Source organism: Rhinopithecus bieti, unplaced genomic scaffold (genome assembly GCF_001698545.2).
Source record: "Rhinopithecus bieti isolate Rb0 unplaced genomic scaffold, ASM169854v2 scaffold_18354, whole genome shotgun sequence".
NCBI lineage: Eukaryota > Metazoa > Chordata > Mammalia > Primates > Cercopithecidae > Rhinopithecus > Rhinopithecus bieti.
In genome coordinates this window covers 1,706,877-1,732,577 of record NW_016809835.1, presented here as the reverse complement: position 1 = coordinate 1,732,577, position 25,701 = coordinate 1,706,877, and the positions used below count along the sequence as shown (strand labels likewise).

The 25,701-nt window shown below is 39.1% G+C and overlaps 1 protein-coding gene across 2 annotated transcripts in view; it reads right to left on the bottom strand.

Moving 5' to 3' along the window:
- Nucleotides 1–25,701, bottom strand: part of BDP1 (BDP1 general transcription factor IIIB subunit) — a 128,833-nt gene that overhangs the window by 7,599 nt on the left and 95,533 nt on the right. For both annotated transcript variants that reach the window (XM_017890622.1, XM_017890621.1), the window contains exons 28-39: nucleotides 21,830–21,866; nucleotides 21,255–21,347; nucleotides 18,880–19,108; nucleotides 18,295–18,455; nucleotides 16,144–16,294; nucleotides 15,838–15,926; nucleotides 15,290–15,381; nucleotides 11,474–11,537; nucleotides 10,590–10,776; nucleotides 8,643–8,847; nucleotides 3,635–3,674; nucleotides 348–603 (exon numbers count right to left, since the gene is read on the bottom strand). In XM_017890622.1, the coding sequence (XP_017746111.1) occupies nucleotides 348–603; nucleotides 3,635–3,674; nucleotides 8,643–8,847; nucleotides 10,590–10,776; nucleotides 11,474–11,537; nucleotides 15,290–15,381; nucleotides 15,838–15,926; nucleotides 16,144–16,294; nucleotides 18,295–18,455; nucleotides 18,880–19,108; nucleotides 21,255–21,347; nucleotides 21,830–21,866 (1,604 nt within the window). The remainder of the gene's footprint in view (nucleotides 1–347; nucleotides 604–3,634; nucleotides 3,675–8,642; nucleotides 8,848–10,589; nucleotides 10,777–11,473; nucleotides 11,538–15,289; nucleotides 15,382–15,837; nucleotides 15,927–16,143; nucleotides 16,295–18,294; nucleotides 18,456–18,879; nucleotides 19,109–21,254; nucleotides 21,348–21,829; nucleotides 21,867–25,701) is intronic.

Sequence of the window (25,701 nt, the reverse complement as noted above, 5' to 3'; positions counted from 1 at the left end):
ATTAGTAGCTACTGCACATGGTAGAATATGTAATGTAATGAATATGTAATGATCAAAATAACCATGAACAATCTAAAAAAAATAAGTGTATAAAACATTCTAAAGATTTTCTATCTAAAACAAAGTTTCAGCACTTAAATTTAAGCTCTTATTGTACAAAATGTGTATCTGCAGTATTACTGTATTTCCTTGGCTGAAACTTCTTCCTTTATATTACTGATGGAGGAATATGTTATTAAACACCATCCTTAGTACTGGATCTAATCTTGATATATATATCTGTTCTGTATAGGTTTTATTTATTAAGACAGAGAGCACAACACTTATTAAATATGTTTTCATGGTACCTGGATAGTGGGGCTTTAGAAGATGATGTTCTGCTATCCATTTGCTCAGACTTAGGAGCAGCATCCGTTCTTTCTTCCTTATCAGACACAATCATTTCATCCTGAGGTAACTGAGGCACATTCTTGTCTATGCATGCATCAGGAGATCTAGATCCTCTGCTCTGAAAAGCTGGTTCAACTTGCTGTCTTTGAGGTTCTGGAGATGTCAGTGTGCTTCCCGAGGTAGGAAAAACATTTTGTCCTTTGTGAGACTCCCCTTCAAAAAAAAGAGCAAATGGAAAGCAAGGATATTGATGTTAATACATTCCATGTAATCCCAAAATTTGACAAAAAAACCCCATGGTATTCTATATAAACCTACCCTAATAAGAGTAAGCTAAATTATCATTAGTGGAGTTATCTGGATTATTATTATAATTGGTTAAAAGGTATGCTAACAGCTTCTGCATTCAGAAACAAAATAGTTATATCAATATATTTTGGCCTAGAAAATCTTTTCCCAGAAATATTTCTTGAGCAATCACAACGGGAGTGATTACTTTCTAAAAAATCTAAGGTTTGTTAAAATTTAGAAACCAAACCAATCCAAAATATAGGTGGTAACTCAAGTACCTGTGGTCTCCTGAAAAGTAAAACCTACAGACTCTCAAATACTCAAGTTTAGCTAAAGAATTCTCTTTCCTTAACTAAACAGCAGACAAAACCAAAGTAGCCAAGGATTAGAACAAAATAACTAAAGCTTTCTTACTCAATAAAAAACCTGTTTTCCCTTAGTATAGCTAAGGCCTTGTTCTCAAAGAGAGCGCTTTAACTCTGTGAAGGGAGAATGAAGTTGATAAGTATACCTGCTAAAAGAAACAACCTAATTAAAGAGAGCATATAACAAATTCACTAACACTTCACTGTATTGTAGTTTGCTTAATGCTTTTATTGGAGAGCAGATGGATGGGAGCAATCTTAGAACATCTCTAGAGGCTGTAAACTGTAACCATATCACAGTTTCACAGTCAAAGTTGGGACAATTAAGTCTAAGACTGTATTAACATTATAAGAGTTTTTTTGTTTTTGTTTTTTTGAAACAGAGTCTTGCTCTGTCACCCAGGCTGGAGTGCAGTGGCGTGATCTCGGTTCACTGCAACCTCTGCCTCCCGGGTTCAAGCAATTCTCTCGCCTTAGCCTCCCGAGTAGCTGGGATTACAGGCGTGCACCACCACGTCTAACTAATGTTTGTATTTTTAGTAGAGACAGTGTTTCACCATGTTGTCCAGGCTGCTCCCAAACTCCTGACCTCAAGTGACCCACTTACCTTGGCCTCCCAAAGTGCTGGGATTACAGGTGTGAGTCACTGTGCTCGGCCCATTAAATGTGTGGGGTTTTTTGTTTTGTTTTGTTTTTGAGACAGAGTTTCCCTCTTGTCGCCCAGGCTGGAGTGCAATGGCATAATCTCAGCTCACCGCAACCTCTGCCTCCCAGGTTCAAGTGATTCTCCTGCCTCAGCCTGCCGAGGAGCTGGGATTACAGGTGCCTGCCACCATGCCCAGCTAATTTTTGCATTCTTAGCAGAGAGGAGGTTTCGCCATGTTGGTCAGGCTGGTCTCCAACTCCTGACCTCAGATCATCCACCTGCCTCGGCCTCCCAAAGTGCTGGGATTACAGGCGTGAGCCACCATGCTCAGTCAAGTATTTTTTGTTTGTTTTTTGAGACAGAGTTTTGCTCTGTCACCCAGGCTGGAGTGCAGTGGCATGATCTTGGCTCGCTGCAACCTCCGTCTCCCAGGTTCAAGCAATTTCCTGCCTCAGCCTCCCAAGTAGCTAGGATTACAGACACCCACCACCACGCCTGGCTAACTTTTTGTATTTTTAGTAGAGATGGGGTTTCGCCATGTTGGCCAGGCTAGTCTTGAACTCCTGACCTCAGGTTATCCACCCACCTCGGCCTCCCAAAGTGCTGGGATTACAGGCATGAGCCCCTGCACCTGGCCCATTATTAAGTGTTTTTAAAGAACCAGAACCATCATAGGTTATCAAACCCTTCTATCTTGTAACTCTAACTCTTGTAAGATGCCATCAGCAACATTTTTATTCCTGAGTGCCATTGTCATGGTAAAGCAGTGGCTATATGTATGAATGATAAGCCTAAGTTTGAGAGAAAAGAGAAATGATGTCATAAAAGAAATGAAAAATAAAGAGTTGTACAAAACACAAGATAAATGTGACTGGCACCTTTAGTCATGAGGGAAATAGACCCTAAGTGGTTTAATGCCCCACAGAAATTTTAGATTCCTATAAAAATAGAAGACTCTAAGATCTTTTCAGCTTCCGTAGGTAGCTTAAGCCTGAAAAGATCTCGAGAACAAAACTAATTTTCTGGGTAAAGAACCTATTATGAATGCCATTATAGGCCACGGGTGGTGGCTAATGCTTATGATCCCAGCACTCTGGGAGGCTGGGGCAGGCAGACTGCTTGAGGCCAGGAGTTCAAGACCAGCATGGGCAACATGGTAAAACCCTATCTCTACAAAAGTACATTCAAGACCAGGCTGGGCAACATGGCGAAACTCTGTCTCTACAAAAAATACAAAAATTCCGAGGCGGGCAGATCACGAGGTCAGGAGATTGAGACCATCCTGGCTAACACGGTGAAACCCTGTCTCTACTAAAAATACAAAAAATTAGCCTGGTGTGGTGGGGGCGCCTGTAGTCCCAGCTACTAGGGAGGCTGAGGCAGGAGAATGGCATGAACCCGGGAGGTGGAGGTTACAGTGAGCCAAGATCGTGCCACTGCACTCCAGCCTGGGCGACAGAGCAAGACTCCATCTCAAAAAAAATAAAAATAAAAAAAAATTTGCTGGGCATAGTGGCACATGCCTGTAGTCCCAGCTAGTTAGGAGCTGAGGTGGGAGGATTGCTTGAGCCTGAGAGGTGGAGGCTGCAGTGAGCTGTGATTGTGTCACTGCACTCCAGCCTGGGTGACAGAGTGAGATCCTGTTTCAGGGTTGGGGGTTGGGGAAAGCCATTACACTTAGCTAACTCCTAAAATGTAGTTATTGAGCTTATATAGAAAATACTTGTAGCCACATAGTCTTCAACTGATGACAGGATGAAAAGAGCTTCTTTTGCCTACCAAACTGCCAAATCCAAGGCCTTTGCAGGAAAGAAGTGCTGATAATACAAGTATTACTCTTAGAGAAAAGTAATACTCAGTTTCAATCTCATATTTGAACAAGGTATATCCCAAATAATCAGGAGTATTTAGCAAAATGCAATCATGTTAAAATATATCTCACCTGTTTCTTCAAAAGCATTTGTTAATTCCTTTGAGTGCACCTGTTTTAAAAACATTTACAAAAAAATTTAGAAATCTACTTATCAAGTAAAACTGAAGTTAATTTTATTTCCTTTTTTTCTTTAAGTAAAGAAACCATATTATCTCCCAAAAAGCTCTTACAGGAAGTCTACTAAACATTTATGGCAAAAATATTGCTACTATTTGAAAGTGTTCCAGAGCCCACTGGAAGAGAGAAAGCTGCTAAATGCCTTTTATAATCAGTTTCAATATCAGTGCAAAAGTATCAAAGAAATAGTACAAGCAGCACATCAAAAGACTACTACATCACAATCAAGTAGAGCTTGTTTCAAGAATGCAAAGATGATCTGACATTATGAAATCTAATACAAACCAATAGATCTGAGGAGAAAAATCATCTATATTTACAGAAAAGGTACCCAATAATATTCACTCTTGAAAAAAATTTATAAAATGGAATAGACATTTTCTTAACACTATAAAACATAACTATTGCAATCTAAAAGCTAGCATCCCACATAATAAACATGGAAGTTCTTCTAATTAAAATCGGAAAAAAAAAAAAAAGATGTGCACTATTGGGACCACTTTTAATATTACTTTTAGTTATATTAGCTACTATAATTACAAAAAAAATTAGAACTATAAAAAGTAGAAGAATTAAAATTATATTTGCAGATGATAGGTCTGTTTACCTACAAAACCCAAGAGAACCAACTGAAAAACTACTGCATATGATGAGGGGGAACTCAGTAAGCTTTCTAAACAGAAAAGAATTTAATGATAATAGCAACAGAAAAGATAAAACTCATAGGGGTAACCTATAAGAAACGTGTAAGATTTATATGAAGAAGAGTTTAACATAAATTAGAAAGACACAAAACAAGACTTAAACAAATGGAAAGACATACCATGTTTTTGAATAGGAAGATTCAATATTATAATTGTGCTGTTAATTTTCCCTAAATTAATCTAAGTTACTATGATTCAAATACAAATATGAATAGAAGTCTTTCTTAAAGAGCTAAACAAGTTAATTCAAAATTCATATTAATTTGAGAACATATAAGTAATGAGGAGAAACTTGAAAAAAGAAAAAAATTATATGGGTTTGGGAGAGATACTATCCCTATAAGATACCAAAGTGCATCATAAAGCTACAAAAATTCAGCCAGGCTCGGTGGCTCACGCTTGTAATATCCCAGCACTTTTGGAGACCAAGGCAGGTGGATCACCTGAGGTCAGGAGTTCGAGACCAGCCTGACCAACATGAAGAAACCCTGTCTCTACTAAAAATACAAAATTAGCTGGGCGTGGTGGTACATGCCTGTAATCCCAGCTACTCAGGAGGCTGAGGCAGGAGAATCACTTGAATCTGGGAGATGGAGGTTGCAGTGAGCTGAGATCATGCCATTGTACTCCAGCCTGGGCAACAAGAGCTAAACTCTGTCTCAAAAAAAAAAAAAAGAATAAAGAAAACTACAAAAATGCAAACAGTATGATGACACTGGCCCCAGAACGAATAGATTAATCAACATAAAAGAAAAGTAAGTTTTAGGAATATATCCAAACAAACATGAAGATTTATTGTCTTACTGATTAAAATGGAATTTCCTATCAGTGGAAACAAGATGAATTATTCAGTAAATGGTAAAAGTCATATGAGGAAAATTAACTTGGCCCTATTCCTTACACCAAATCAAATTCTCAACAAATCAGTATTATTAACATTAACTAGGACATTTGTTTGAAGTCTCAAAGGACTTCCAATGCATAACATAATCTCCAGAAGCCATACACAAAAAGACTGATAAATCTGATCACAGAAAATAAAAAATGTTTTCTATCTGAATACAGTATATGTGTATCCTACAATTTTGTACAGGCTGAGCATCCCAAAGCTGAAAATCCGAAATGCTCCAAAATTCCAAACTTTTTGAGTGCTGACATGACACTCAAAGGAAATTCTCATTGAAGACTGCAGATTTTGGCTTTTCAGGTTTGGGATGTGGAACTGTTAGGTATAATACAACTGTAAGTATAATGCAATTATTCCAAAATTCAAAAAAATCTGAAACTTGAAACACTTCCTAAGCATTTCGAATAAAGGGTACTTAACTGGTAAAAGCAGTTTTTAAAAAATTGTTAAAATGCGAGAAGAGAAGTTTAGAGAAAAGAGAGTAAAAAGAAATGAAGAAAGCCTCCAAGAAATATGGGACTATGTGAAAAGACCAAATCTACATCTGATTGGTGTACCTGAAAGTGACAGGGAGAATGAAACCAAGTTAGAAAACACTCTTCAGGATATTATCCAGGAGAACTTCCCCAATCTAGCAAGGCAGGCCAACATTCAAATTCAGGAAATACAGAGAATGCCACAAAGATACTCCTCGAGAAGAGCAACTCCAAGACACATAATTGTCAGATTCACCAAAGTTGAAATGCAGGAAAAAATGTTAAGGTCAGCCAGAAAAAGGTCAGGTTACCCACAAAGGGAAGCCCATCAGACTAACAGCAGATCTCTCGGCAGAAACTCTACAAGCCAGAAGGGAAGTGGAGGCCAATCAACATTCTTAAAGAAATGCAATTCTTCAACCAGACTTTCATATCCACTCAAAACTAAACTTCATAACGTGAAGAGAACAATAAAATCCTTTACGACAAGCAAATGCTGAGAGATTCTGTTACCACCAAGGCCTGCCCTACATAGAGCTCCTGAAGAAGCACTAAACATGGAAAGAAACAACTGATACCAGCCATTGCAAAAACATGCCAACTGTAAAGCCCATCGATGCTAGGAAGAAACTGCATACATAATGGGCAAATAACAGACTAACAATCATAATTGCAGGATCAATTCACATCATAATAATATTAACCTTAAATGTAAAGGGGCTAAATGCTCAATTAAAAGACCAGACTGGGCAAAACTGGAATAAAGAGTCAAGGATTCATCAGTGTTGCTGATTCCAGAGACCTAATCTCATGTGCCAGACACCACATAGGGCTAAAACAAAGGGAGGAGAGGAAGATCTACCAAGGCAAATGGAACAGAAAGAAAAGGGCATGGGTTCCAATCCTGTCTCTGGTAAAACAGGACTTTAAACAAAAAGTCAGAAGGCAAAGAAGAAGGCATTACATGATGGTAAAAGGATCCATTCAACAAGAGCTAACTATCCTAATATTATATGCACCCAATACAGGAGCACCCAGACTTCATAAATGCAAGTCCTTAGAAACCTACAAAGAGACTTAGCACCCACACAAATAATAATGGGAGCTTTAACCCCCCACTGTCAACATTAGACAGATCAACGAGACTCAGAAAGTTAACAAGGGTATCCGTGAATTGAACTCAGCTTCTGCACTAAGCGGACCTAATAGGCCATCTATAGCAACTCTTCTACCCAAATCAACAGGAACTATACATTCTTCCAGCACGTCACACTTATTCCAAAAATTGACCACATTAGTTGGAAGTAAAGCACTCCAGCAATGTAAAAAGACAGAAATTATAAACAAACTGTCTCTCAGACACACAGTGCAATCAAACTAGAACTCAGGATTAAAATGCTAAAACAACGTTTAGAAAATAAAATCACAAATAACCCCAATGGACATTATACTTTTCTTACATATTCACACCACTGTATAACTATCATTTTTTAAATGGCATATCATAGTCTGGTGACCTAGTTTTGTACTTAGTAAAGTACTATGGTCTTTTGTCCATGTCATTAAGGATATTTTTAAAACAAAACAAAATAATGTCTGCATGGAATGCTGATAAATTATTAAAACTGGATGACTGGCACATGGGGACATATTACACCCAGTCTATCTTTTAATATGTCTGGAAATGTTCATATAAAAAGTTAATTCAAAAGTTCTGCATGAGAAAACAACAACAAAGAAAGCAGAGTCAAGAGACAAATGACGAACTGGGAAAAAAGATTTGCACCTCATTACCACAGACAGATATAACAGAGTTCTTCCAGTTCTATAAGAAAAAGATCAATAATCTAATTGAAAAATGGGTAAAGGAAAAGTCAGTTCATAGAAAAGGAAATATACATGGCTCCTAAGCATATGAAAAGATGTTCAATCTTACCCATAACAAGAGAAAATAAAACAATTCTGGGATATGGCATTTTTTGACTCACCAAATATATAAAAGTACATTTGCTCTTTGTCAACTATTACTCAAGAACTATTGGTCTTTAACTTTCTCTTCGAGAACACAGATTTTAAGTGGTCTTTTCCACAGTGTAGTTACAAATTATGAGGCATACTAGGTGAGTACAAAAATAAGAGGGTACTAGGAAACCCACCCACAACATAGAGGCTGGTGATTGAATTTGCATGGTCTGGCCGGACTTCCCTGAGGCAGCCATGACTGAACTAAAGAAGTTTGTATGTTTTTCAAGGGAATGTTGCACACAGAAGGTACATCAAATGAAGTGTCCTGCCTGGGACATTTAAGGAATTGAAAGATGGCCAATGTGGCCAGAAAGTGAGGCAGAAGCTGGCACAAATTGAGACTAGAGACGAAAATCAGCAAGACAATACGGGGCACTAAACACTATGGTTTTACCCCTAAAAGTAATGGGTAGCTTTAAGCATGATGATGATGATACTAGTATTACCATTTTACGCATTAGGAAACCTGATCAGAGAGACAGGTGAAGTATCTTGCCTAAGGTGTTCCAACTACTAGTTGGTAGAGCCAAGATCCAGACATATATAATGCTTTTGGTCTTATTTTTAGCCACCAATACAGAGCTGGGGATAAGTTTCTTGATTACTCTCCATCAATTTTCATTTACCATTGGTTAAAAGTGATAATCCAAAATCCAGTTTTACTTGAATAACTTATGATAAATGTCAGAACTTACTTTATACATATCTAAAAGTTTAAAGAGAATAAAGGAAAAAATAGAAACAGATCTGTTGCAATATGGCCATCTTACTTAACGATTCCACCTTACCTCAGAGGTATATTCTTGACAATCATCTCTTAAAGTGAGCAAACATTTTTTGGCAGGAAGAATGTGGTCATTTTCATCAAGCCTGCATTGAAATCTCTTCCTAGATATAAGATCCAAATTATCAGGAGGCTTTTTAGAATTATCTCTTCCAGAAATAGATAAACCCACGGCATCCTGACCAACTGAAGTTGCTGGTAAACAAATACTGCGTAGAAAAGAAATACATATTAAATCACTGAATTAGAAGTTATTTAATACTTTCTTTTTTTAATGATCCTAGAAATCCTTTCAATAACAAGATTAAAGGCTGAGGTATTCCAATGAAAATTCCAATAAAACCAAAAAACTCCAAACTAACAAAGAGATACACGGCCATGGCCACAAAAATGCTATTAATAGTTTTGAGCTCCATTCATACTTAAAGGCTTATAACTTAAATTCCATAATATTGAATTAAATCTGAATATTTAATAGTATTTTCCCTGATTGTAAAGTTAAACATTTAACCTAAAATGTCCCTTCTAGTCCAGGCGCAGTGGCTCACGCCTGTAATCCCAACACTTTGGGAGGCCAAGGCAGGTGTATTACCTGAGGTTAGGAGTTTAAGACCAGCCTGGTCAACATGGTGAAACCTCGTCTCTACTAAAAACACAAAATATTAGCCGGGTGTGGTGGCACACACCTATAGTCCCAGCTACTTGGCTTAGGCACGAGAATCACTTGAACTCAGGAGGCGGAGGTTACAGTGAGCTGAGATCACACCATTGCACTCCACCTGGGTGACAGAGTAAGACTCTTGTCTCCAAAAATAAAAATATAAAAGTCTTCAATTTCTAATGCTACACTATGGACAATTATCTTAATGGTGGTTAAGATACAACTTACTTCCAAAATAAAGAATTAAAATAAGAGTATCAAAAAATAAAAATAAAAAAAAATAAGAGTATCAAGAATAGCTGGACACAGTGGCTCATGCCTGTAATCTTAGCACTTTGGGAGGCCAAAGTGGGAGGAATGCATGAGGCCAGGAATTCAAGACAAGCCCGGGCCGCGAGTGAAAACCCCCCCCCCTTAAAAAAAAAAAAAAAAAAAAAAATGTTTAAATTAGCCAAGTACGGTGGTGCGCACCTGTAGCTGAGAAGCTACTTGAAAGGCTGGGGCAGGAGGATCTTTTTTCTTTTTTCTCACTCTATCACCCAGGCTAGAGTGCAGTGGTGCAATCTCAGCTCACTGCAACCTCCACCTCCTGGGTTCAAGTGGTTCTCCTGCCTCCGCCTCCTGAGTAGCTGGGATTACAGGTGGTGCCACCGTGCCCAGCTAATTTTTATATTTGTAGTAGTGATGGAGCTTTGCCATGTTGGCCAGGCTGGTCTTTAACTCCTGACCTCAGGTGATCTTCCCACCTCGGCCTCCCAAGGAACTGGGATTAAAGGCGCAAGCCAACACGCCCAGCCAGGAGGATCTCTTGAGCCCAGGAGTTCCAGGCCGCAGTGAACTATGATGGCACCACTACACTTTAGCCTGGCACTCTAGCGTGGGCACCAAAGCAAGTCCTTGTCTCTTAAGAAAAAAATCTGTATTTATTACCACTGTACTATTTTCACAACTTTCTGTGAATGTATATTTCAGTTTCATGTGTGTGTCTATACAAAGTAACCACACTTTTAACAGGTATCATTTTATGATCTAGACTGTTAATATTTTTAGCTTTCAAAATAACTTAATAAACAAGTTTCACACAAAACTAATACATGAAACATTTAAGTGACATCTTTATCAGATATAAAATCTATCACATTACATTTCTTCTCTAACTTACCACATAAATGATAAATAAGATTTCCACAACAATAACAACTAATATTGGTGAATGGTTTGTTCAATCAATACTACTTAATTCATAAATCACTTTTCCTCCTAGCGAAAACAGTTCCGCTCATTCATTACCTCATGTCACCTCTTTCTTCGGTATTCACTGATTTGACCAATATGGGAGCTGGCAGTAAAGGGTTTGGCATGAACTGGGCAGTGGCATCAGTAAATTCTTCTACTGCATTGGTTGGAATTTCCACCAGAGTTAAAATAAAGGCTTGTTCATCTTCTCCATCTTGAGGTACATTAGCAACTAGATTCACTATTAAAGTTTAAAAGTTAGTAATAAAAAAGCTCAACTATGAAATAACAGAATATCATTAATTTATTTCATTTCTAAAAAGACAAGTCTCAGGACAACTTATCATCAAGATTAAATAAATAAATGCTCCCCGCCACGACCCCCAAGCCTGAGGAAGTAAGTTCCCTCCTTTTTTTTTGTTTTGGGAGACAAGAGTCTCACTCTGTTGTCCAGGCTAAAATACAGTGGCACAATCTCGGCTCACTGCAACCTCCGCTTCCTGGGTTCAAGTGATTCTTGTGCCTCAGCCTCCCAAGTAGCTGGGTTTACAGGTGTGTGCCACCATGCCTGGCTAGTTTTGTACTTTTAGTAGAGATGGTGTTTTGCCATGTTGGCCAGGCTGGTCTTGAACTCCTGGCCTCAAGTGATCTGCCCACCTCAGCCTCTCAAAAAGTGCTGGGATTACAGGAGTGAGCCACCATGCCCGGCCCAAGAAGTAATTTCATAAAGGATAAAGGTGATATACTATGGAGAAGATTTATGACTCTGAAAAACAAAACTGATATGCAAAATACTTCAAGGTGTTTCTATAAAACTTTTTAAATTTAAGGCCAGCATAGACTAAAATAAAACTGTTTTGTGTTTTTCCATAGTAAAATAAGGGGTAAAAATCATACAATTAGGTTCTATGACATGTCATTGAAGCATATTATCATACCTGTTAGGTCTTGAGGATTGATTATATTCTCTTGTTGGACTTCTGGAATACTTGTTGGTGTATACTGCCATAAAAATTCAAAATGAAAGAGTGAGGTTGGCCAAATCTTATATTTAAAAAGTCTTCCTGTCAATATGACATAGTGAAGAGATTAACTCAACAATATCTAACCATATACACTTTTCAAGTGTTTGAAGCTTTAGGCTGTTCCAATAAACTTTTGATTCATTTAAATATTAATACAAAGAATCCTGACTACAATGTTAAATATGTGCATTTTATGAAATGATTTTTGAAGTGACAGAATAGGGAGACCCAAATCCCACAACTTTTTCTCTACTCCCATCACACCAGCCTTTGTACTATTAGCACATGACATGTGAATGGAGGCAAACTGCTTTCCCTGAATCCAGTATGGTTCCCTCCAATCTGTTTTTCAAAAAACTGCAAACGTAGTTTTTCTAAAATGCAATCCTGACTGTAATTCTCTACTGCTTAAAATCTCTTAGCTCACTACAACCTCCACCTCCTGGGCTCAAGCGATCCTCCCACCTCAACCTCCTGAGTAGTTGGGAGTACAGATGCATGCCACCACACTTGGCTAATTTTTTAAAAATTTTTCGGGGGTAGAGATGGGGTTTTGCCATGTTGCCCAGGCTGGTCCCGAACTCCTGGGCTCAAGTAATCCGCCCACCTCAGCCTCCCAAAAGTGCTGGGATTATAGGTGTAAGACACTATGCTGGGTTTCTACTGCTTAAAATCTTTTATTTTATTTTATTATTATTATTTTTTTTGAGACAGTCTTGCTCTGTCGCCAGGCTGGAGTGTAGTGGCGCAATCTCAGCTCACTGCAGCCTCCACCCCTCCCCTTCCTGGGTCCAAACGATTCTCCTGCCTCAGCCTCCCGAGTAGCTGGGACTACAGGTGCATGCCACCATGCCCAGCTAATTTGTGTATTCTTAGTACAGACGGGGTTTCACCATGTTGGCCAGGATGATCTCGATTTCTTGACCTTGTGATCCGCCCGCCTCGGCCTCCCAAAGTGCTGGGATTACAGGTGTGACCCATTGCACCCAGCCTGCTTAAAATCTTAAAACTCTCATTTTGCAACCAACAATGTCAAAAATTGATTAAGGCAAGAATCATCAATGGACATTAAAACTACAGGGTAACCACTTGCTGCGTTGGTCCCATTTGACAAATTACTAATACAGAATGGAAAAGATGCCATTATAATGAAATCTGGCAGGTATCATTCTAGCCAAGTGATCAGTCAGCATCACCAATAATGGGACAAACTGACATCATGTGTCTCCTGATGTGATACAAAAGGAAGAACACGTCATTACCTACATAATAATCTTGCCCTAAAACATGTAAGTTGAATCTAGTAATGAGGAAGCAATTTAAAAAAAGAAATCCAGACTGTAGGCCAGCCTAGACTGTTCTAAACTTTTCTTGCTTTTTCTTTTGTGAACAAAAGACAAGAAAATACTCTAGATTAAAGGAAAATAAGGAAAAAGGATAATCAAATGCAATGTGAGAGCCCTGATTGGATCTTGAATTTAAGAAAAAGAAAAAAAAAAGCTGGCCAGGCGCGGTGGCTCACACTTGTAATCCCAGCACTTTGGGAGGCTGAGGTGGGCAAATTATTTGAGGCCAGGAGCTCAAGACCAGCCTGGCCAACATAGCGAAACCCCATCTCTTCTAAAAATATTATACAAAAAAATTAGTCAGGTGTGGTGGTGCACATCTTTAATCCCAGCTACTCGGGAGGCTGAGGCACAAGAATCACTTGAACCTGGGAGGCGGAGGTTGCAGTGAGCTGAGATCGTGCCACTGCACTCCAGCCTGGGTGACAGAGTAAGACTCTGTTTAAAAAAGAAAAAAAGCTATAATGGACACAATTGGGACAACTAGGGAAACTGGAATGGAAACTGTATATTACATATCATTGAGACAATGTTACATAGTGTAGTAATATTGAGTGTGACAAGGAATTTCCTTATCCTTATTAGACACAAGATGAGGTATTTATGGACTCAAGTTACTTTCAAATGATTCGGTTTTTTTGTTTTTTTGTTTTTTTCTTTGAGACAGAGTCTTGTTCTGTTGCCCAGGCTGGAGTACAATGGTACAATCTTTGGTCACTGCAACCTCTGTCTCCTGAGTTCAAGCAACTCTCACACCTCAGCCTCCCAAGTAGCTGGGATTACAGGTGCATGCCACCACGCCTGGCTAATTTTTGTAGTGATGGGGTTTCACCTTGTTTGCCAAGCCGTTCTTGAACTCCTGACCTCAGGTGATCTGCCTGCCTCAGCCTCCCAAAGTACTGGGATTATAGGCATGAGCTACCCCACCCAGCCAAGTATTTATCTATACAGATGAAGAGCAAGGCAGAGTTAAAAAAACAAATGAGGCAAAGTATTAACAATTAATGAATCAAAGTGAAGTGTATGGGATAATTCTTTGTAAGATTTTTGTAACTTTTCTCTAAGCTTAAAATTATTTCAAAATAAAAGCAAAATTAAAAGTCAGGGTGGGGTGAGGAATCTCGTAACTTCAAATGTAACCAAACTCCTTATCAAGTCATAAAAATCCTTTTATGGTCTGTCTGCAGGTTATCTTTCTAAGTTCATTTCTAATCACTTTCTTCATTAATATTCCACTCATACTACTTACATGCTATTTCATACTCATTTGTTCTTGGAGACAGGGTCTCACTCTGTCTCCCAGACTGGAGTGCATGGCGACCACAGCTCACTGCAGCCTCTACCTCCCAGGCTGAAGTGATCCTCCCACTTCAGCCCCCTGAGTAGCTGGGACTACAGGCAAATGCCACCATGCCTGGCTTTTTTTTTTTTTTTTTTTAATGGCATTATAGGTTTGAGCCACTGCACCTGGTCCACACCTGTTCTTTACACAGACACGTTCCTTTCCCTTTAACTGGATAATGTATACATGTTCTTCAAGTCCAAGGCTTCTCTCAATTGGGGAACTTTTTAATGGAACTGTTCATGTATTGGTTATATGACTGCAGAGTAATAAAAACCTGAAGAACTGTACACTAAAAAGGGTGAAGTTAGCCAGGTACAGTGGCTCATGCCTGTAATCCCAACACTTTTGGAGGCCAAGGCAGGCAGATCACTTGAAGCCAGGAGTTCAAGACCAGCCTGGCCAATATGGCGAACCTCCTCTCTACTAAAAACACAAAACCGGCCGGGCGCGGTGGCTCAAGCCTGTAATCCCAGCACTTTGGGAGGCCGAGACGGGCGGATCACGAGGTCAGGAGATCAAGACCATCCTGGCTAACATGGTGAAACCCCGTCTCTACCAAAAAATACAAAAACCTAGCCGGGCCAGGTGGCCGGCGCCTGTAGTCCCAGCTACTCGGGAGGCTGAGGCAGGAGAATGGCGTAAACCCGGGAGGCAGAGCTTGCAGTGAGCTGAGATCCGGCCACTGCACTCCCGCCCAGGCGACAGAGCAAGACTCCATCTCAAAAAAAAAAAAAAAAAAAAAAAAAAAAACCAACAAACCTTTGGGCAACCAGCCCTTGACCCCCCCCTTTTGGGGGGGGTGGGGGAGGGGATTTTTTTAAAACCTGGGAGGCAGAGGCTGCAGTGAGCTGAGATCATACCATTGCACTCCGGCCTGGACAACAGACCAAGACTGTCTCAAAAAAAAAAAGAAATAAAGAAAAATGAACATAAAAGAGGTGAAGTGTATTGTATGTAAATTATACCTTTTTATTTATTTATTTTTTTTAATGGAGGGAAACACCTTGTTATCCCTTATTATATTGTACATTCTTTTACCTCTGGCACAGGAAGTGTAAACACACTGTCTCCTTTAGAGTCTTTTATCTGGGCTTCTTCAACAGAATTTTCACCAAGACCCCTATCCAAACCAAGTGTGCAGGGCCCTGTCTCAGAGGAAGCAACTGGAGCAACNAAAAAAAAAAAAAAAAAAAAAAAAAAAAAAAAAACCTAGCTAGCCTTGGTGACACATGCCTGTAGTCCCAGCTACTTGGCAGGCTGTGGCAGGAGAATCTGTTAAAACCTGGGAGGCAGAGGCTGCAGTGAGCTGAGATCATACCATTGCACTCCGGCCTGGACAACAGACCAAGACTGTCTCAAAAAAAAAAAGAAATAAAGAAAATGAACATAAAAGAGGTGAAGTGTATTGTATGTAAATTATACCTTTTATTTATTTATTTTTTTTAATGGAGGGAAACACCTTGTTATCCCTTATTATATTGTACATTCTTTTACCTCTGGCACAGGAAGTGTAAACACACTGTCTCCTTTAGAGTCTTTTATCTGGGCTTCTTCAACAGAATTTTCACCAAGACCCCTATCCAAACCAAGTGTGCAGGGCCCTGTCTCAGAGGAAGCAACTGGAGCAACTGACAACATGTGAACCTCCTGAGAGCTCTCTTCTTGATTTTCATTTCTGAAAGAGAGTTTAGTATGCGTATCATTTGAAATCAGGCAAATCATGGAATTATTTTTAGAGCTAGGTGTGTAAAAGATCATCTAATTCAATGGTTTTCAAACTTTTAAAACATATTTAATGCAACAGAACTTCTTTTTCAAATTCTTAGAGTCACAACTTAAGGCTATCACTGAAACAATATAAACTGAATCTCAGAATCCCTTCCCTCTTTTACCTTTCACTTAGGTTTACTTCTGGAGAAATACTGGTCCCTTTGATACCATGTACACATGCCAATTTGCTCTGATCCTTATTCTCTGCTGTTGTAACTGGTCCGAGGTTTTTATCTTCCAATTCTGTTGCTTTGGAAGCATTTTTCTCTGTTTCTTAAACAAAAAGCACACTTACGATACAGACCAAAATAATACAGCTAAAATCCCTCTATTAGAAACATATACCCTCTTAAAAGGAAGATCCCTATACTGTGACTCTTCCAAACTTCTCTCATTCCACAAATCAGACTTATACACACGGCAGGAAGTCCTGGCTAACAGATTTTTGAACAGTAAAACAGATGATTAACAAATCCTGTTCTGCAAATATTTCATTCCTGGCTGTCACGATAATTGTATCTTCACTTTATAGTACTAGCATCAATAATTAGAAACTCAACATACAAAAGAGACTTAGAAGTGGGTACACGGAGGTTTGGCTAGTTCCACTTTAGAGGAAGTCTTCGGGAAGGAGCTGCACTGCAAAGAATAGCATCACAAATGGGGAAAAAGAGATTTCTATATAGAACAGGTAATTTGAGCCTGCATGTCGGGAGAGGTTTTAGAAAAGGTGACCTTTCATGGTTCTCCTGTATTTTTCATGTTTAGTGCAATACTGTGAATAACACCATGGGACCCATACAAAGTGCCATTAATGATGCTGGAAGCACTCCCAAGAAGCAGAGGAAAGTCCTAACATTATAAGAAAAAGCTGAATTGCTTGGTACGTATTACAGATTGACACCTGTAGTTGGGGTTGCCCACCATTTCAGACAGATGTTTCATCTTGTAAACAGTTGACATAAACTTTTAGTACTGATAAATACAATGCAGTACTGAAGATGTATTTTCTCTTCCTTATAATTTTCTTCCTTTTATTTTTCTTTAAGACGGGGTCTTGCTCTGTCGCCCAGGCTAGAGTGCAATGGCAATACCACAATTTACAGCAGCCCTGATCTTGCAAGCTCAAACCTGTGAGTAGCTGGGACCACAGGTGTGTGCCACCACATCTGGCTAACTTCTTAAAATTATTTTGTAGAGACAAGGTCTCCCTATATTGCCCAAGCTGGTCTCAAAACTCCTGGCGCTCACGTGATCTTCCTGCCTCTGCCTCCCAAAGGGCTAGCATTTCAGGTGTGCACCACCACTGTGTCTAGCCTGATTTTCTTTTTTCTTTTTTTGAGATGGAGTCTCACTCTGCTGCCCAGGCCAGAGTACACTGGCATGATCACAGTTCACTGCAACCTCAACCTCCCCGGGCTCAGGTGATACTCCCACCTCAGCCTCCTGAGTAGCTAGGACTACAGGCATGCACCACCATGCCTGGCTAATTTTTGTACTTTTGTAGAGATGGGGTTCTCCCTTGTTGCCCAGCCCCATCTGGTTTCAAGTGAGCTGCCTGCCCTGGCCTCCCAAAGTGCTGGGATTACAGGTGTGAGCCACTGTGCCCAGCCCCAGCCTGACTTTCTTAATAACATTTTCATTTCTCTATGGCTCAAGGACATCAGTTGAAAAAACAGAAAAAGAAAATTTTTTAAAAAAATTTTCTCCAGCCTATTTTATCATAAGAATACAGTATATAACACATCTAAAATACAAAATATGTGTTAATTAACAATATTATCAATCAGGCTTCTGGTCAACAGTAAGTCATTAGTAGGTAAGTTTTTGGGAGACAAAAGTTATACACGAATATATATGTTTTCAACTCATAAGAGACAGGGTCTCACTATGTTGTCCAGGCTGGCCTCCAACTCCTGGGCTCAAGACTCCCAAAATGCTGGAACTACAGGTGTGAGCCACTGCACCCAGCCTATACACAAATTTCTGACTGATTGGGGAGGTCAGTGCCCCTAATTAAAGGGGCAACTATGAGAGAGAGAGAGAGAATAAAAAGACAAAAAATTGATCACACAAATACAGCAAAATGGTATTAATTACTAAAACCAATTGGTAGATTTATGGATATTTATTTTATAGCTCATCTTACTTTTTAATTTGAAACTATTTTATTGTAACTTAAAGCAATTTAATGACCAAATATTTCTTTGAAATGTTAATGTAATCTATTGTGTCAAAATGATTTTGCAACATATTAAGAGAATAAAATTTACCTCTTTGAGTTTCCATTTCTTCCCCTTTGGTTACACACAAACTGGAAACTTCCCGATAATCATCAAACCTGTTGGTCCCTAAAGTCTTCTCAAGATTTGGCTTAGGCTTGGCAAGTCTACTTCTTATTCTCAAATTACTAGTCACTTTAGAAATTGTATTCCTAAAAACAGAAGATAGAGAAATTTATGAATCACGTTAGATCTTACTCTCTCACATTAATACAGTCTGTCTAGCACTGATAAGAGTGAACGACCTGTTAGGTGCCACATTGTCTACAAGTGTTCATTTCTTAATACTAAAATTACAAAGTAGTAACTTCACTAGAGGTCTTAAGAAGAGAATTCAGTCTGTATTTGTAAAACAGAGACATTTACATAAATCTATTTCATCAAAGCTTCAAAGATATACAACATTTACTACTATAATTTAAATATGCAAACCATTAACCTAAAATCAAAATCAGTCCATCTTTAAAGGGTAAGAAATTAGCATTGCCTACTTTACATTTACAAGCATTACTCAAAGCTATTAACTAATTTGATGGTGGTTTTAGTAATATTTATTAATTGAATACTAAAATAAACCTGGTTGGTGTAGCATTCTCCTTTACTTTCTCCATTAAACTTATTTCTTCTCTGGAACTTTGCTCCTCCAATACAATCTTGTTTTCTTCAAATGATGCAGGAGATGTAGGAATGACAGGTGAAGAAAGCTCCTGACATTCATGAACAATTTTGTGATTTACATTATCTAGGCTAAAAGGAATATGGCTTTTATCCTTTGAATGTACATGAGGAAGTATACATACCCCTACTGAAGAAAAAAAAAAAACAAAACAAAATTAAAATGGACCAAATTAGATGCTCAAAATAAATTCTTCAACATTTAGTAACTGTAAAATCCTGTATTATTAAAGTTTGCTTCATTTGTGCAGCAGCAATAGAAAAAGATTTAAAAAATAAAGTTTGCTCTTGTTGGCTGTAAATTTAAATTTAAGATCTCCCTATTTCATGCCAGGGATTTGACCTATTGTGAGCTTAATAATCCTTATGGACTGAAATTTTATGCAATTATTAGTAAAAATGAGTCCTTTTGTTATTTTGAGTAATTATACAATCTCAGATGGATTTCAAGACAGCACTGCCAGCATTTAAGATTTTTAAAACCTTTATGTTCTATATGTACTTTATATGTTTTTGACAGGCTCTACTGCAATACTCTGCCACTAAGAAAGGAGCCCTATACAGAACACAAACCAGAGACTTTCCTGATAAATATACGGTTCCAAGCCTAAAAGTCTAATACGTTTTTATCTATCTATTTTGGAGACAGGGTCTCACTTTGTCACCCAGGCTGGAGTGCAGTGGCACGATCTCAGCTCACTGCAGTCTGGACCTCCTGAGCTCAAGCGATCCTCCCACCTCAGCTTCCCAAGCAGCTAAGACTACAGGCATACACCACCATGCCTGTCTAATTTTTTGTATTTTTTATAGAGACGGAGTTCCACCATGTTGCCCAGGCTGGTCTTGAACTCCTGAAGTCAAGCATTCACCAGCCTTGGCCTCCCAAAGTGCTGGGATTATAGGCTTGAGCTGCTGCATCTGGCCCAAAAGTCTAATACTTAAAATGAATGGAGGCTAGCGCAGTGGCTCATGCCTGTAATCCCAGCACTTTGGGAGGCCAAGGCAGATGGATCACCTGAGGTCAGGAGTTCAAGACTAGCCTGGCCAAGACGGTGAAACCCCAACTCCACTAAAAACACAAAAATTAGCTGGGCGTGGTGGCAGGTGCCTGTAATCCCAACTACTCGAGAGGCTGAGGCAGGAGAATTGCTTGAACCTGGGGTGCAGAGGTTGCAGTGAGCCGAGATTGCACCATTGCACTCCAGCCTGGGTCACAAGAGTGAAACTCTGCTTCAAATAAATAAATAAAGATGAATGGTAGGCTACTCAAAATCAAACTCCGTCTCAAATAAATAAATAAGTAAATAAAATGAACGGTAGACTACTCATAACCAGGCAAAATAATTACCAGGAATAGTATAATTACTCATTTCATGCACTTAAAAGATAGTTAGATAGTAAAGATTTATCGCCTGTGATTTCCATCTAATAAATTAAAAATCTTGGTTGATAAATCTTTTGGCTCTGTCCAAACTGAGAACAGTTTAAACTAAATGATTTCAATGAGTGCTATTGTCTCTTTGTACCGTATTTGTCATCTAATTGTGAATACCATCCCAAGCAGCAACTCCTTGGCTAAAGACACATGTATAAAGTGATCAGTGATCAGTGAGCTCAGTTAACCAATGACATTCATGATGGTAATGGTAGTATTCACTAGAGCAACTATTCCATGAATACGAATTATTCTTTTATTTATTTAATTTATTATTTTATTTATTATTATTTTTTTGAAAAGACCACAAGTCTCGCTCTTTGCCCAGGCTGGGGAGTGGCGTGCACTGTGCAATCCTTCGGCTCCACTGCAAAGCTCCCAGTCCCCCAGTTCACGCCCATTCTCCTGCCTCAGCTCCCCAATAAAACTGGACTAAACAAGCAACCTCCACCATGGACCGCTCCTTAAAATTTTTGTTTTTGGTAGAGATGGTTTCACCCATGGTACAAGCCAAAGGATGGTTTCCCGATCCCTACTCCATCGGGCCTTGCCTCTGCCTCCCTCCCAAAGTGCGGAATTACAGGTGTGAGCCACCATGCCCGGCCTGAATACAAATTATTCTTAAAAAACCAAGTGTACGATCTTGAGTTAGCTGTCACTACACCTAAACGGTAGTAAAATAGTGGATGGATCAATACATACATATCACACTTTATGGAAGAACAACAAAATGGAGACAAATTCAAATGTAAAAGAGTTATTACTCAAATGTGGGTATAACTTCTTAAAAGTTAGGTTTTAAAAGTCTTTATTTTTGGTAGGACTTAGCTTTCATTCTTACCATCACCCTGTTCAGTACTGATCTCTGACTGCAATACTAGATCTCCCATTGTAAGTAAAGTTATTGCAGCTTCAGTGCTTCCATCATTGGTACCTTGTGAGGAAATATATCAACATTAAAACAAGAGACTGAATCCGGAAATCTGTTCACTTAAAAAATATTTTTAATTGAGGTGTTTATCTCCTAGTAGCAGATTCCAATATCCTCTGAACCATTAATCCTTTACTAGTGTAGTCTTTCGTTCAGGTTATATGTTACAAATAAATAAATCATCACTGTTGGTTTTGACTCACTGACCATGCCTCCCTCCCATTAAATAGTATCTTCAAGGAAAATGCTCTCCCATTCGTACAGATCCAGAGGAAATGCTCAAATATTTCTTAAACATTTAACTTTTAATTCACCTTCTAAAATAACATTCCAAGAATCCACATTTCTCACAGAGATAACACATTCAATAGCTGAATCTTTTTGTTAAACTCTCCAGCAAAATGATTCATTTATTATCCCCACTATTAAATCATTGTACTAGTGTTAATCAAGGTAGTCTTAGCAGTTTCCTTGATAACAGTTACCTGGTTCATCTTGGATATGTTCACCTGTGGTCATTTCCTAAAAACGAAAAAAATAAGTAATATCTTAAATATTTCTCTAAACATGTTCTGTTTCTCAACATGCACTACATTTTTAGAGGTCTTTCCATACTTTGAGTTACAACAGCGTAAACTGGTTTGTCTTAATTTATAATTATTCACAAAATTTCACCAGCAAGAACAGAAATAATTTAAAGGCAAAATTCTTGTGTCTCTTGCTCCTGATTTTATCTTTATATTGTATTACGTGCAAATTTTAACTCTTATCATATTGTTATGTACGTCTACCATTCTTACTTTACTTCTTCATTTTCATAATCCTTCAACTCTAGTCACATCTGCTGCCAATTTTTACCAATGGAAACCAAAGCCTAAAAGGTATTGCAAAATTTTTATAATCCTACATAGCTTAAAACTTAAACGCATTTTAATAAATTAAGAAGTTACAGAACCAATGTCCAGAGCGACAGCTTGAGAAGCTTCACTGACCCACTCCTCAGTGAAACCGATTTTAAAAACAAAACATTTAACAGCCTCTGAAAATGATCCTAGCGACAAAAACCAAATGAAGAAATATCTGTTCAAGAAAATCTGAAAATTTGCTAACAAAGGTGAGAGTCTATGTGAACCAAAACTGCTCTCTCTCTCCTTCCTCCCAGCTCAGCATGGCAGACACTCCACCTCAAACTGCTGCACCCAAAAATACAAGGCCCCCGGTCCCCAAGGTCCCACCTGGAGAGCATTTTTCCCTAGGGGAGTAGGACTTCAGCTCCTGACATCACAAGAAAAGTACAGACCAATATTTATTGTGAACATGGACACAAAAATCACCAATAAAATACTAGCAAGCCAAATCCAACAATGTATAAAAATTAGACATTATGACCCTAGAATATTTCCTGGAGAAGCAAGGTTGGTTTAACATCCAAAAATCAATACAATAAAAAATAAAATTCATATGATCATCTCCGTAAATGCAGAAAAAGCATGACAAATTCCAACACCCTTTAATGAAAGAAACATTCAACAAACTAGGAATGGAAAGTAACTTCTTTAGCCTGGTAAAGGACATTTATGAAAAACCCATGGTAACATTACACTTAATGATAAGACAGGATAGGAGAAGTGGTAGCAGCCAGGCAGCCCAGCTTTGAGAAGGCTCTCAGCATGGTGCGACTCACAGGCACCAACATGCACACTCCCGGCCGCAAGATGCCCAAGAGAAAGATCAGCTCAGCAGAAGAGCAGCGAAGGAAAGAGCCCAACATGAGATTGGTATGACTGTCAGCTAAACCTACTCCTGCATAAGTGGAAACAAAGCCAAAAAAGGCAGCAGGAAAGGATAAATTTCCAAACAAAAAAGTGCAAACAAGAGAAAAAAGGGGAACAAAGGGAAAACAGAACGAAGTGGCTAACCAAGAAATCACATTTACCTACAGAAAACAGAGAAACAAAAACCAAGGAAAGTCCAGCCTCTGATGAAGCCGGAGAGAAAAAGCCAAGTCTGATTAATATCATATACCATGTCTTACCAATAGTCCCTGTCTCCCTTCTTGTACATTCCAGAGGAATATTTTTATCAACTATTTCATAAATGCAAGTTTTTTAGTAACTCTAGAAACATTTTTAAGAAGAAGGGAATCCCACCACATCCCATTTTTTAAGTGTAAATGCTTTTAAGGGTAAAAATCATTTGCCAGTTGTTTATTTTTTGGTACAACCAGAAAACAGTGTGGGATATTGAATTATGGGAGGCTTTGACTGTCTTAGGTATCAGCTTACCCTTCCACCATATTAACTGGCGATATGGAGTCACAGTCCTGCATTTGATGTCTTGAAATTTTTTAGTTACTTTTATTCCCATGGTTTTGTTCTGGTTCTTCAGTTTGCTTGTTTGTTTGTTTTGTTTTTGAGACAGAGTCTTGCTCTGTTGCCTAGGCTAGAGTGCAATGGTGCAATCTCCACTCACTGAAACCTTCACCTCCTGGGTTCAAGCGATTCTCCTGCCTCAGCCTCCCAAGTAGCTGGGATTACAGGCGTGCGCCACCATGCCTGGCTGATGTTTTGTATTTTTAGTAGAGATGGGGTTTCACCATGTTGGCCAGGCTGGTCTCAAACTCCTGACTTCGTGATCTGCCCACCTCGGCCTCCCAAAGTGCTGCGATTACAGGCGTGAGTCAATGCACCCAGCCTGCTTCTGTTTTGTTTGAGACAGAGTCTTGCTCTGATGCCCAGACTGGGGTGCAGTAGTGGCGACAACAGCTCACTGCAACCTCACCCTCCTGGGCCCAGGCGATCCTCCTGCCTCAGCCTCCAGAGTAGCCAGGACCAGAGGCGCATGCCACCACGCCTGGCCAACTTTTAAAAAACTTATTTGTAGAGACGGGATCTCCCTCTGTTGCCCAGACTGACCTTGAACTACCATGCGATCCTCCCACCTTCCAAATTACTGGGATTACAGGCATGAGCCATCGCGCTTGGACCCATGTTGTATTTTAGTAGAACTGCTTCCTAAAGAAAACCATTCCTTGATCATGGCTGTAATCCCAGTAATTTGGAATCCCTGTCAGAATTGTGTGCACTCTATAAATCTTTGGTTGTGGTAGTCCTGTTTTCCTAATAACTTTGTTAATGTGCTGTGAAAGACTGAAATTTTAAGTATGTAGTCTATATGCTATTTAATTGCAAATTGTGGAAGTATGTAACAGTTTATCAACATGTAAGGATACTAGCACTTGATAGCCTTTTAATGAAAACTTGCCTCCAAATTTTAAGCTGGAAAGTCACTGGAGTAACTTTTAAAAATAATTACAATACATGGCTTTTTAGATTTTCAGTATAAATGTGAAGAATTGTGTACTGATCCTTAACACAACCAACAAAATCTCAATTATGAAAAAATAAATGATGAAAGACAGGATACTTCCCCCTAAGATCAGGAATAAGACCAAAATGCCCACTCTCGCTTCTATTAAATATTGAACTATATAGGTTCCAGCCAGGGCAATTAGGCAAGAAAAAGAAATAAAAGGCATTCAGGTAAGAAAGTATCAAAGGTTGAATTGTGTCCCCTAGAAAGATACGTCAAAGTCTTAATCCCAAATATTGTGAACATGACATTATTTAAAAATAGGGTATTTGTAGATATAATCAAATTTAGATGAGGTCATATTGGATCAGAGTTGGTCCTAATCCAATATGACTGGGGTCCTTTCCTTATAAGACGAGAGGATACACATACAGAAAGGGAAAATGCCATGTGGTAATGGAGGCAGAGGGTGGAAGCATGCTGCTGCATGCTGGGAAATGATAAGGAAAGCTGGCTACCACCAGAAGGCAGGAGAAAGGCATGTGATGGTTCTTCCTCAGAGCCTCCAGAAGGAACCAACATTGGTGACACCTTGATTTTAGACTTCTAGACTCTAAAGCTGTGAGAGAATAAATTTGTTTTGTTTTGTTTTGTTTTTCTCATCTCCGTAAGTGCCTGGAGAATTTTTCGTGGGTAAAAGCTACCAACTTTGTAGTTCAAAGAGTACCCGACTTAAACTTTTTTATTTTAGGCCGGGCACGGTGGCTCACACCTGTAATCTCAGCATTTTGGGAGGCCAAAGTGGGAAGATCACCTGAGGTCAGAAGTTCGAGACCAGCCTGACCAACATGGTGAAACCTCATCTCTACTACAAATACAAAAATTAGCTGGGTGTGGTGGCAGGCGCTTGTAATTCCAGCTACTCTGGAGGCTGAGGCAGGAGAATCACTTGAAACTGGGAGGCGGAGGGTGTAGTGAGTCTCCGAGATGGCACCACTGCACTCCAGCCTGGGCAACAGAGTGAGACTCTGTCTTTAAAAAAAAA